The sequence below is a fragment of the Lepidochelys kempii genome, chromosome 5 (assembly GCF_965140265.1).
Source record: "Lepidochelys kempii isolate rLepKem1 chromosome 5, rLepKem1.hap2, whole genome shotgun sequence".
NCBI lineage: Eukaryota > Metazoa > Chordata > Testudines > Cheloniidae > Lepidochelys > Lepidochelys kempii.
Window position 1 is genome coordinate 611388 of NC_133260.1, and position 12905 is coordinate 624292.

The 12905-nt window shown below is 67.1% G+C and overlaps 1 protein-coding gene across 2 annotated transcripts; it reads left to right on the forward strand.

The window, feature by feature from the left end:
* The first annotated feature begins 2702 nt into the window (after positions 1-2702).
* Positions 2703-11858, forward strand: CREB3 (cAMP responsive element binding protein 3). Of its 2 annotated transcripts, none has more exons than XM_073343254.1 (10): positions 2703-2811; positions 6513-6650; positions 6757-7054; positions 7282-7391; positions 7607-7699; positions 8804-8910; positions 9663-9731; positions 9949-10033; positions 10177-10261; positions 10561-11858. In XM_073343254.1, exons 2-10 carry the CDS (start codon positions 6513-6515, stop codon positions 10962-10964), a joined length of 1389 nt encoding a protein of 462 aa, XP_073199355.1. In that variant the 5' UTR covers positions 2703-2811; the 3' UTR covers positions 10965-11858. The 2 variants fall into 2 exon arrangements, with proteins under 2 accessions (XP_073199355.1, XP_073199354.1); XM_073343253.1 differs by having other exon boundaries at positions 2727-2811; positions 6381-6650.
* Positions 11859-12905: the final 1047 nt, after the last annotated feature.

The following is a 12905-nucleotide window of genomic DNA, read 5'->3' on the forward strand; positions in this document are numbered from 1 at the left end:
AAGAGCCCGCAAGAGACCCCGCCCTTCCCCGCCCAGCTCGCCCCGCCCCCTGCCCCGCCCAGCTCAGCTCATCCCGCCCCGCCCCACTCACCCTGCCCCGCCCCCTGACTCCACCCTTCCCCGCCCAGCTCGCCCCGCCCCCTGCCCCTGCCCCTGCCCCGCCCAGCTCATCCTGCCCCGCCCCCTGCCCCTGCCCCGCCCAGCTCATCCCGCCCCGCCCCACTCACCCTGCCCCGCCCCACTCATCCTGTCCCGCCCCCTGACTCCACCCTTCCCCGCCCAGCTCGCCCCGCCCCCTGCCCCGCCCAGCTCAGCTCATCCCGCCCCGCCCCACTCACCCTGCCCCGCCCCACTCATCCTGTCCCGCCCCCTGACTCCACCCTTCCCTGCCCAGCTCGCCCCGCCCCCTGCCCCGCCCAGCTCAGCTCATCCCGCCCCGCCCCACTCACCCTGCCCCGCCCCACTCATCCTGCCCCGCCCCCTGACTCCACCCTTCCCCGCCCAGCTCGCCCCGCCCCCTGCCCCCTGCCCCTGCCCCGCCCAGCTCATCCTGCCCCGCCCCCTGCCCCTGCCCCGCCCAGCTCATCCCGCCCCGCCCCACTCACCCTGCCCCGCCCAGCTCATCCTGCCCCGCCCCCTGACTCCACCCTTCCCCGCCCAGCTCGCCCCGCCCCCCGCCCCCTGCCCCGCCCAGCTCAGCTCATCCCGCCCCGCCCCACTCACCCTGCCCCGCCCCCTGACTCCACCCTTCCCCGCCCAGCTCGCCCCGCCCCCTGCCCCTGCCCCGCCCAGCTCATCCTGCCCCGCCCCCTGACTCCACCCTTCCCTGCCCAGCTCGCCCCGCCCCCTGCCCCGCCCAGCTCAGCTCATCCCGCCCCGCCCCACTCACCCTGCCCCGCCCCGCTCATCCTGCCCCGCCCCCTGACTCCACCCTTCCCTGCCCAGCTCGCCCCGCCCCCCGCCCCCTGCCCCCGCCCCGCCCAGCTCATCCTGCCCCGCCCCCTGCCCCTGCCCCGCCCAGCTCATCCTGCCCCGCCCCCTGACTCCACCCTTCCCCGCCCAGCTCGCCCCGCCCCCCGCCCCCTGCCCCTGCCCCGCCCAGCTCATCCTGCCCCGCCCCCTGACTCCACCCTTCCCTGCCCAGCTCGCCCCGCCCCCTGCCCCGCCCAGCTCAGCTCATCCCGCCCCGCCCCACTCACCCTGCCCCGCCCCGCTCATCCTGCCCCGCCCCCTGACTCCACCCTTCCCTGCCCAGCTCGCCCCGCCCCCTGCCCCGCCCAGCTCAGCTCATCCCGCCCCGCCCCACTCACCCTGCCCCGCCCCGCTCATCCTGCCCCGCCCCCTGACTCCACCCTTCCCTGCCCAGCTCGCCCCGCCCCCCGCCCCCTGCCCCTGCCCCGCCCAGCTCATCCTGCCCCGCCCCCTGACTCCACCCTTCCCTGCCCAGCTCGCCCCGCCCCCTGCCCCGCCCAGCTCAGCTCATCCCGCCCCGCCCCACTCACCCTGCCCCGCCCCGCTCATCCTGCCCCGCCCCCTGACTCCACCCTTCCCTGCCCAGCTCGCCCCGCCCCCCGCCCCCTGCCCCCGCCCCGCCCAGCTCATCCTGCCCCGCCCCCTGCCCCTGCCCCGCCCCCTGACTCCACCCTTCCCTGCCCAGCTCGCCCCGCCCCCTGCCTCGCCCAGCTCAGCTCATCCCGCCCCGCCCCACTCACCCTGCCCCGCCCCGCTCATCCTGCCCCGCCCCCTGACTCCACCCTTCCCCGCCCAGCTCGCCCCGCCCCCCGCCCCCTGCCCCTGCCCCGCCCAGCTCATCCCGCCCCGCCCCACTCATCCTGCCCCGCCCCCTGACTCCACCCTTCCCCGCCCAGCTCGCCCCGCCCCCTGCCCCCTGCCCCGCCCAGCTCATCCCGCCCCGCCCCACTCACCCTGCCCTGCCCTGCCCCACTCATCCTGCCCCGCCCCCTGACCCTTCCCTGCCCCGCCCCTGACTCCGCCCTTCCCCGCCCATCTCATCCTGCCCTACCCCCTGACCCCGCCCTTCCCCGCCAAGCTCAGCTCATCCCGCCCCGCCCCACTCACCCTGCCCTGGCCCACCCCGCTCATCCTGCCCCGCCCCCTGACTCCACCCTTCCCTGCCCAGCTCGCCCCGCCCCCTGCCCCTGCCCCACCCAGCTCAGCTCATCCCGCCCCGCCCCCTGACCCTGCCCCGCCCCGCCCAGCTCATCCTGCCCCGCCCCACCCTTCCCCGCCCCCTCATCCCGCCCCGCCCCCTGACTCCGCCCTTCCCCACCCTGCCCAGCTCATACTGCCCCGCCCCGCCCCACTGACCCCGCCCTTCCCCGCCCCGCCCCTCTCACCCTGCCCTGCCCCGTCCCCTGACCCCGCCCTTCCCCACCCTGCCCAGCTCATCTCACAGCCCTCGGCCCCGCCCCCTCCCGCGCCCCGTCACTCACAGCCCTCGGCCCCGCCCCCTCCCGCGCCCCGTCACTCACAGCCCTCGGCCCCGCCCCCTCCCGCGCCCCGTCACTCACAGCCCTCGGCCCCGCCCCCTCCCGCGCCCCGTCACTCACCGCCCTCGGCCCCGCCCCCTCCCGCGCCCCGTCACTCACAGCCCCAAGACCACGTCGTTCAGGGGCGGGCTGGGGGCGGGCTCTTCAGTCCTGGCTGAGTGACATTATTTCCAACCAATGGGGTCCGAGCCAGCCCCAGCGCACCAATGACGGGCTTTCGGCGCAGAGGCTGCTGGGGGCTCAGTGACGTCATTCTTGATGTGTTGGAAGCGGGTCCGCGCAGCGAAAGGTGCCGAGTGAGGTACGGGCGGGGGGGGAGGGACGGGGTGCGACCGCCGGGAGAGAACCCAGGAGTCCTGGCTCCCAGCCCCCCCCCAACCACTAGCCCCCGGGCCGGGAGAGAACCCAGGAGTCCTGGCTCCCCCCCCCCCAACCACTAGCCCCCGGGCCGGGGGAGAACCCAGGAGTCCTGGCTCCCCCCCCCCAACCACTAGCCCCCGGGCCGGGGGAGAACCCAGGAGTCCTGGCTCCCAGCCCCCCCCCAACCACTAGCCCCCGGGCCGGGAGAGAACCCAGGAGTCCTGGCTCCCCCCGCCCCCAACCACTAGCCCCCGGGCCGGGAGAGAACCCAGGAGTCCTGGCTCCCCCCCCCCAACCACTAGCCCCCGGGCCGGGAGAGAACCCAGGAGTCCTGGCTCCCCCCGCCCCCAACCACTAGCCCCCGGGCCGGGAGAGAACCCAGGAGTCCTGGCTCCCAGCCCCCCCCCCAACCACTAGCCCCCGGGCCGGGAGAGAACCCAGGAGTCCTGGCTCCCCCCCCCCCCCAACCACTAGCCCCCGGGCCGGGAGAGAACCCAGGAGTCCTGGCTCCCCCCCCCAACCACTAGCCCCCGGGCCGGGGGAGAACCCAGGAGTCCTGGCTCCCAGCCCCCCACTCTAACCACTAGCCCCCGGGCCGGGAGAGAACCCAGGAGTCCTGGCTCCCCCCCCCCAACCACTAGCCCCCGGGCCGGGAGAGAACCCAGGAGTCCTGGCTCCCCCCGCCCCCAACCACTAGCCCCCGGGCCGGGAGAGAACCCAGGAGTCCTGGCTCCCCCCCCCCCAACCACTAGCCCCCGGGCCGGGAGAGAACCCAGGAGTCCTGGCTCCCAGCCCCCCCCCAACCACTAGCCCCCGGGCCGGGAGAGAACCCAGGAGTCCTGGCTCCCCCCCCCCCCCAACCACTAGCCCCCGGGCCGGGAGAGAACCCAGGAGTCCTGGCTCCCAGCCCCCCCCCAACCACTAGCCCCCGGGCCGGGAGAGAACCCAGGAGTCCTGGCTCCCAGCCCCCCACTCTAACCACTAGCCCCCGGGCCGGGAGAGAACCCAGGAGTCCTGGCTCCCCCCCCCCAACCACTAGCCCCCGGGCCGGGAGAGAACCCAGGAGTCCTGGCTCCCAGCCCCCCACTCTAACCACTAGCCCCCGGGCCGGGAGAGAACCCAGGAGTCCTGGCTCCCAGCCCCCTGCTCTAACCACTAGCCCCCGGGCCGGGAGAGAACCCAGGAGTCCTGGCTCCCCCCCCCCCCCCAACCACTAGCCCCCGGGCCGGGAGAGAACCCAGGAGTCCTGGCTCCTCCCCTCCCCCAACCACTAGCCCCCGGGCCGGGAGAGAACCCAGGAGTCCTGGCTCCCAGCCCCCCACTCTAACCACTAGCCCCCGGGCCGGGAGAGAACCCAGGAGTCCTGGCTCCCAGCCCCCCACTCTAACCACTAGCCCCCGGGCCGGGAGAGAACCCAGGAGTCCTGGCTCCCCCCCCCAACCACTAGCCCCCGGGCCGGGAGAGAACCCAGGAGTCCTGGCTCGCAGCCCCCCACTCTAACCACTAGCCCCTGGGCCGGGAGAGAACCCAGGAGTCCTGGCTCCCAGCCCCCCACTCTAACCACTAGCCCCCGGGCCGGGAGAGAACCCAGGAGTCCTGGCTCCCCCCCCCCAACCACTAGCCCCCGGGCCGGGAGAGAACCCAGGAGTCCTGGCTCCCCCCCTCCCCCAACCACTAGCCCCCGGGCCGGGAGAGAACCCAGGAGTCCTGGCTCCCCCCCCCCCCCAACCACTAGCCCCCGGGCCGGGAGAGAACCCAGGAGTCCTGGCTCCCCCCCCCCCCCCAACCACTAGCCCCCGGGCCGGGAGAGAACCCAGGAGTCCTGGCTCCCAGCCCCCCACTCTAACCACTAGCCCCCGGGCCAGGGAGAGAACCCAGGAGTCCTGGCTCCCAGCCCCCCACTCTAACCACTAGCCCCCGGGCCGGGAGAGAACCCAGGAGTCCTGGCTCCCAGCCCCCCCCCAACCACTAGCCCCCGGGCCGGGAGAGAACCCAGGAGTCCTGGCTCCCCCCCCCCCACCACTAGCCCCCGGGCCGGGAGAGAACCCAGGAGTCCTGGCTCCCAGCCCCCCCCCAACCACTAGCCCCCGGGCCGGGAGAGAACCCAGGAGTCCTGGCTCCCAGGCCCCTCCCCTCTCGTGCTCTAAAGCAGATTAGCTGATGTTATAGGATTTTGGCATGTTCCTGAGCTGTCATTGTAAGGTGGCCTGGCATGGCATGGTGAGGCAAAGAAATTGAAACCAGAGTTAGGCTGAACCTGTTTGTAACCCCCAGGGCCAGATGGTCCCCTGGGCCTGCAGGCTGTGTAGAGGGATGCAGTCACCCTGTGCGGTGCAGGGTGTAGCTGTCTGTTTAGGGCTGAGAATTGCAGAAAAAAGCAGCGCAGGGTGGCTGCAGAAAGCACACATGATGAAAGTAATCAAGGATCTGTGTAGGCCAGTCTATTGCCGGGGGTGATCACTGGGGCAGTGGCTCATTGCCATGGAATTGGCCACTGGATGCCCACAGAGAACTAGTCTGATTCTCCATTCCTGTATGTGGGCTGCCTATCCGCAGCTCCCCAGAGCTCAGAACTGGCCAGGAGAGGGGTGCGTTTTGGGGCTGCATGATTGGTCCCTTGAGGGCCCAGACATAGGGACTCAAGGCAGTGAGGCGATGCGGGAGCCTAGCCCTGCCTCAGGCTCTGCCTCTAGGTACGCTTCTGCAGCGATGCCTTCTGACTCAGCAGGGCAGAGCCGGCTCCCAGCCTTCCTGTTCCTCAGACAGGCTTGCAGGGGCAGAGAGTGTGGCAGCCGCGTGACCCCCATTCAGCGTTGTCTGACGTGCCCAATAGCTGATGCCTTGGCTGCTGGGTTTGCGCGTGCGCACACACGTATGGTGTGGGAGGTGTCACTCTATGTGCAGAGCAGCTTTTATGACCCTTCCTTCCCAATCGCCTGCTGTAGCCCACAGTGGCCCAGCCCCTCCTCTGGCTGCCTGCCTGGAGACCTGTTCAGTGTGCTCGCTGGAACAATGGGGCCCCTGCGTCCCCCTTCCTCTCACTGCCTTGCTTCCTGCTCCTTTGATGCAGCAGAGGGAGGGATCCACGGACCAACTTCCTGTTTCCGAGCAGCCGCTGCGGTGCTGAGATTCAGGCTTCTGGGATCTGCCCTCCAGCTTGGTCACAAGCTGATGCACCTGTCATCCAGATCTGAGGCCTCCAAGGAGTGCCGGCCTAGCTGGCATCAGGCCAGGGTGCAAAGAATCTTTTGGCTCTAGGGAAAGCTGTAGGAGCCAGCCTTGTATCGTGGCTGGGAGAGGTGACTGCCCTGGGCCCTGCCCAGCCAGCTGCGCCTTGTTGCAGTGCGCTCACACTGTGAGCTGCCGTGGCCGCATTGCCTGCTTTCGTTGCCCTGCTTGTGGGCTGCTGGGCCCAGACAGTGCACGGCCAGCCAGCCAGAGGTGCACCAGTAGTCCTGCCGCAGGAGTCTCCGGGGCCTGGCTTGGCATGTGTTGTACCCTTCCCTGTAGAGCTCCTGGCAGTTACAACCTTGGAGATGTGAGTGCCCGGGCAGAGGGACAGGAGGGAGGTCCTGTCCCTCTCCTGGATGCGAGGGTGGGTCTCTCCCACGGCCCCTGGATGGCCCTGTCTGTCTTGCTCAGATGTCGTGCCCAGAAGAGGTGGTTGCCTCTGCAGATGACGAGCTGCTCAGCTTCCTCCTGGTGGATGATGCTCCCTGTGCAGAGTTCTCAGGGGACGAAGCCAACCTGCTGGGAGACTGGGGTCTGCTGGAGCCCGAGGTGAGACTGCTGTCTGGTGCAGAGCATAGAGAAGTGAGCTAGGCTGGGCCGTTGGAGGGGGCTTTCAGGCCTCCATCCTCTGCTTAGCAGCAACTGTTCTCTGCAGCTCCTGAATGACAAGGAGGTGGAGGACTTTCTCAGCTCCCTGCTGAGCCCCTTTGAAGAGGGGCCGAGTGCCTTGCAGGGTCACTCGCCTCTCAACAGTGATAGCGGCATCTCAGAGGACCAGAATCCCTTCCCCAGCCCCAGCAGCTGGGACGCGTCTCCAGCCAGGGACCTCGCCTGCAGCCCTTTGAGCTCTGACATCGTGCAGGTTGATCACAGCTACTCCCTCCATCAGGACAGTGCGGTGCTGGAGAGCGTGAGAGCAGACACGGCAGAAGGAGACATCTCCATTGACCTGGGTAAGGGAGAGGCCTGGGGAATCCCAATTCCGCATCTTGAGCCCATGGCTACTGGCCGTGCTTGGCTTGGCAGGGAAGCAGCCTAGCACTTGGTGCTGTCTGCCAGGTGGAAGAAGAAGGCCGGGGGTTGGGAAGAGGGGCCTGCTGGCTCAGTCTTCCTCTGCCACATGGGGCCAGCTGGCTGAGGGTGTACAGTGGGTGGCGGCTGACTCTCGTTCCTCTCCCAGATATGTGGGGGGACTCGGGAAGTACAGAGGAGACGCTGGTCGAGGAGCAGAGTTTCAGCTTCCCGGTTGCTGTGCCCATGGATGACTTCGTGCCTGGGACCCCCATGCAGGTACTGAGGCCCACGCCCCAGGGACAGGCCCCACTGCTAATGCAGGTGGCTCCTTCCTTCCCTCCTCACTTACACTTCCATTCCCTGTTCGGGTGCTGACTCCCTGTGGGCTTCCCTTGCTAGTTCAGAAGAGGGGTTCCCTGCCCTGGGGGCTTCCCTTGCTAGTTCAGAAGAGGGGTTCTCCGCGCTCAGCAGCGGGTTGGTTTGTGTTGTAGTTCGGTTTCCCGGAACTGATCCTGACAGAAGAGGAGAAACAGCTTCTGGAGAGAGAGGGTGTCTCCTTGCCATCTCACCTGCCCCTGACCAAGGTGAGTTCACGCTCCCCCCCCCCCCACGCTCTAGTGCATGGCCCCTCCCCTCACTCATTCCTTCAGAGGGGGCCCAGGCCAGAGACTGATAGGAGCCATGAAGCGGGGGCCCCATTACCACGGTGCAGCGCCGGTGTCTTGCTGAGAGGCTCAGCCTGCAGCTCCGTGAATGGGGATGGTGCTGGATTCCTGCCCTGGACCCTGCTTGCAGGGCTCCATCTTCCATAGCAGCCACTGGCCAGACCCCAGCTAGGTGATCTGCAGCCACTGCCCCTCTAGCTGCTAGAAGGAAGAAGGTGTCGGGGAGGTGTGGCCTGCTGCTGCCCCTCCCCGGCATGTTGGCCACCGTGGAGGGATGGTGGGGTCTGTGCTGCTGCGGAGAGTTCCCCAGTAGCAGGAAAGCTAGTGAAGTGAGTCTTGACAGTCCTCAGCTGCCCACGGGGACCTGAAGAGCAGCCATGAAACTGGCCAGTCTTAGTCTGATGTGCCTGTTTGCACCCTCCGGATGGCTGTGCTACGTGGGGCTGTGTTCTGCAGGGACACTGGCTCAGGCCCTCCCCTCCTGCCAAGGAGTTTGGCCTGGTCTCCTAGGGCCAGTGGCTCTTTCAGGCCCTGTTTTTGAGACCTCTGGCTGGGCCGGGTTCTGGTGGGCCTGCCTGGTGTGAGCTGGAGGCCAGGCCCAGGCGTGCATGCCCGCCTGGTGTAGGGGCTGTGGGCTGACGGCAGCGGAAGTGGGTGTGGGTGCATATGCAGAGACTGGAACAGCACAAGGTGCTGTCAGAGCTGGGGCTCCCCTGCCTTTTGTCTCCCTGCTGTGCGGGTAGCGCCCCTGGATTTCCTGACGCACTGCAAGGCAGCAGGTCACTTCGCCCTCTGGGCCAAGGCCTGCAGCTGGGTTCCTAGTGACACCACAGGCAAAGCATGTGAGAAGTACCTGGAGTAGCCTCTGCCCACCCCAGGCCCTTCCTGCCCTGGCCCAATGGCAGATACCTGCCAGCTGCTCCTCCCTGTGCCCTGGAGGGTCCTTGGCAGGGCGGGGTCAGGGCTCTCGCCCCAGAGTCTGGAGGCCCAGGCATGGCCTGTAGCCTGAGTTGGCTGTTTCAGGCTGAGGAGCGGCTCCTAAAGAGAGTCCGTCGAAAGATCCGGAACAAGCAGTCGGCCCTGGACAGTCGGCGCAGGAAGAAGGTCTATGTGGATGGCTTGGAGAGCAGGTACTAGGGGCACAGCAGTGGGTTTTGCATCCCCCCCAGGATGTCAGGGAGTGATAGGCCCAGCAGAGGGTGTTGCTCCTCCCGTGGGTCTGGGGAGCGCCCACTGCCAGAGTACTGGGGGTCGTGAACGCTCTGGCTTGAGGACACCAAGCGCTTGCACTCCTAGCGCTGGAGGCAGCTGCCAGCCCCCGGGCCCAGAGGAGCAGAAGCCGATAGGCAGGGCCTGTTTGTACCACGCTCTGGCGGAGCTGCAAAGCTCTGATCAAGGGCTGAGCCCCACCGGCGAATGAGCCCTTCCCCCTCCCATGGGAGCCGCGTTCTGCCAGACACTCCTGCTGAGCTGCCTTGGCGCCAGGGCAGTGCCTGCTGCGAGTGACCCCAGCAGCCCCGTGCTGCGGGAGCAGAGCCGGCTCGGGGGCTCCAAGCACTGGTGTGAGCGTGCGGAGGAGTGGGACCTGATTTTTACCACTCAGAGGTTTGTCCCAGGGTGACCCCAGCGACCCCGTCTGCTTGCCCTGCGACTGTACTGCAAATCGGGCTGCCCCGGCCCTGCCTCCTAGCTGCGTCAGAGCAGTTTGGCTGTCTGTGTCCCCAGCTTGTGGCTGTGCTAGGGACAGATGAGGTCACACCTGCCCCCCACCCTCAGGACATTCTGCACCAGGCACTGAGCCAGGACCCTCCTGAGCTAGCAGCGCAGTTTCCCCTGGGGGTCAGTCTGACTCTTTCCTCTCTTCCCGTCGCTGCTTGGGAAGGGTTGTCACCTGCACGGCGCAGAACCACGAGCTGCAGAAGAAGGTGCAGCTGCTGCAGAAGGAGAACATGTGAGTTCCTGACACTCCAGACATGGAAACCTGGGGGCAAGAAGGTGGGAAGGGGGGCACTGTCTCCCTGTGCCCCTCCAGTCAGCACTGACTTGCCAGGGGAGCGAAGCCTGTTCCCCAGGGTGGAGGGACACGGCGGTCTGTGCGGGGCTCAGCGGCAGGATGGGCAGCTTGGGATCAGGACCTGCACTCACCTACGTTTCACACTTTGCCCTAGGTCATTGCTTGAGCAGCTACGGAGGCTCCAAGCCCTGGTGAGACAGTCCTCGACCAAAACCACCACCGCCAGCACCTGCGTCATGGTGAGTGGCCCTGTAGCCAGGCATTGGCCCCAGCTCCTGCCCTCAGGATCTGTGCTGGCCACGTGGGTGGTGCTGAGGAGCCTCCTTGGCTGGCGGGGCTGGAGTCATACGCTGGTGCTGATGGCTCAGTTGTCTCTCTCCAGGTCCTGCTCCTATCCTTCTGCCTCGTTCTCTCACCCAGTCTCTATCCGCTCGGAGCCAGAGTACAGCAGGAGGGGTTCCGAGGAGGTGAGTGACTGGTTGCATGGGGGTGAGCGGGAGGGGCAGGATTATGCCCTACAGTGAACTCTTCCAGGGTGAATGTTCCAGGTGATGCGGCCCCAGCAGAGACATGGTTTCCCAGTCACGGGCTTATGCCTCGTGTGCACGGGGCCTGTTTGTGGGTTGCTCTGCTGTCCTGTCCGGCTGCTGGCAAAGCTGCTCTCCCCTGCCCCGCGCAGAGTAGGGCCAGGAGAGCCTGGGGTCAGCCCCCACCCTGGCGCACGACGTTCTTGGCGATGTCAGGCTAACTCTCCTCTCTCTTACAGTGCTGTCTCGTCAGATCCGGGAGTACCCGAGTGACACGGCCCACTTTCAGGCAGCAGCTGCCCAGCAGACAGAGGGGCCTGAAACACGGGGAGAGCGCACAATGGAGGGACTGGCCCTGGAATCTGAGACGGCCCCGCTGCCAGGCAGCCTCAATCACTCCCGGGATGGGGGACAGAGCCCACCCAAGGCGGAGCATGGCTCTGCCATCAACAGTAACTCATCCTCCGACCCACCGCCAGGAGTCAGCTCTGAGCTGGGTCCCCCCCAACAGCAGCCAGAGCAGCTTCCTGGGAAGGGCCCCCTGCACTCTGCGCAGCCATCAGCCTGGGGGACCAAGAAGCAGGAGTGGGTGGAGCGCACCACCAGCGTCGTGATCCAGCAGCACCGTGCAGATGAGATGTGAGCGCCAGGCACCTCGTGCTGCCTGGCTGTGAATTTGCCAGGGCCGTTTTGACTGATCCTTGTCTACGCAAATGCTTCTAAATGCCCCTGAGCAGGATCTGTCTCCTCACCCACCAATCCTGACTGGGGGGGCGGCTGGGCTCTGGGGTAGCAGGAAACGGTTCTAGCTGCAGCGTGGAGGGGGCCCAGCATGGGGAGTTGGGCCTGCGTTACTTAGTACCCTGCAGCTGGTCTGAGTGGAAAACCACTTTGATTGGGCTGGGCCCCTGCGTCCGGGTGCCCTTAGCAAGTCCCGCAGCTCCAAGCGACCTGTCCCTTCCAGTAACACGATGATTCCCCATCCCTCAGCTGGGCACGCCAAGAACCTGTGCCTCGCAGGGGATGCCAGCTGGGTGTGGTTCTGCCAGGGGACAGCACTAAACTTCTCTCATCGACCTCCCCGCTGCAGAGCCTCAGCTGCTGTTCTTGGTGTGGCTGGGGGCGGCTGCAGGCAGAGGGTCCCTGCCCAGCGCTATGTGCTGCCTTCCTGCTGGTCAAGGGGCTGCTGATCATGATCCCCCGGAGGGGAGGGGGCTGCTCTGCTGCAGGGGTGGAGGTTCAGAGAGCCCTGAGGGGCGGGCTGGTGGGGCCTGGGGCCCACGGCAGGGGGGAGGGCTAGGTCAGCTGGGCCTCCTCCATAAATTGACCTCTGGCCTGCGGCCCTGGGCAGGGGTCGCTGTAACGTGGCTGAGCCATGGGATGAGGACCGCCAGCTGAGCCAGCACCAGCCAGGGTCGCCCTCCCACCCGGCCAGCTCCAGCCCAGGGAAAGGAGAACAAGGGGGCCTGGTCCAGCAGGCTCCTAACTGCTACAGTAATGGCTCTGTTATAATAAAGTATAAACAAAGTGGACCCGCTGCTGGGCTGTCCCCTGTGTGCAGTGTCTGTCTAACCCCACAGCTGCCTCCCAGCCAGGCAAGGGGGTACCTCACTATGCTCCCAGGGCGAGACTTGGCCCCTGTTGACCTGGGGCCTGTTCCAGGCCTGCTCCCTCTCCAGGGCAGGGGGTGCTGTGTTTCAGCCAAGCCAAAGAACCAGCCTCCTGCAGGCAGCCTTTGCTCAGAAGCAGCTGAGCCTCTTCCCCTGGGGAAGCTGCTTTGCCCCATGTGCGTTTGGAACCTCGCTGTCTGCACAGTCCCAGGAAGCCGGGCAGAGCCTGAGCCTGGTGCAGCCAGGGCCAGCCCCACCTGTTTGGAGAGAGGGGCCTGGCCCTGCCCCCAGGGGGAGACAGGTGGTAAAGCAGAGGGGGGAAGTGGGGCTGCCCTGTAGCACCAGCCTCAGAGAGTTTATTCAACAGAAGGCTCAGGGGTGACGATCACACTCGCGGTATCAGTGGGGGAAGAGGAACTCGGTACGCCAGGGTCCTTCACTCAAGCTGAGAAAGGTCCCACTCAAGCCAATGCTGCTGCGGGACCATTCACACTAGAGCGAAGGTGTAAGTGGTGACAGTGAGCGAGGAGCCACGGCAGCAATTTCATACCGGGGTGGCAGCGGATTCTCCATCGCTGGAAATTCTTCAGCCACCAGGGGGGTGTTTTTCTAAGGGACGGTTCAAACCAGGATTGATTCAGGGAAGTTCTGTGGTCACAGCAGTGCTGCAGCTGAGTGAGTCACCTGCCCTGCCCCCTTTGCCCCTGGCTGTGCCCTGGGGGGAGGGCAACTGCTCCTGCTCCCCCCCGGGGCAGTGCCCGGTGCAGTAAGGCTTATGTGCCCCAGGAGCTGACCTCTCCATGGCCGGCAGGGCTCAGCTAGGCCGGTGCTGAGCTGCAGGCCCCTCGTGAATGCTTGTCCATAAATCAGGTTTCAGAGTAGCAGCCGTGTTAGTGTGTATCCGCAAAAAGAAAAGGAGGACTTGTGGCACCTTAGAGACTAACCCATTTATTTGAGCATGAGCCTTCGTGAGC

Bases quoted from the DNA above. Each gene is read 5' to 3' on its own strand.
- CREB3 (XM_073343254.1), top strand. From the start codon at position 6,513: ATGTCGTGCCCAGAAGAGGTGGTTGCCTCTGCAGATGACGAGCTGCTC. The intron at 8,911-9,662 runs GTACTAGGGGCA...CTGCTTGGGAAG, and splicing joins GTGGATGGCTTGGAGAGCAG to GGTTGTCACCTGCACGGCGC. The intron at 9,732-9,948 runs GTGAGTTCCTGA...ACTTTGCCCTAG, and splicing joins CTGCTGCAGAAGGAGAACAT to GTCATTGCTTGAGCAGCTAC.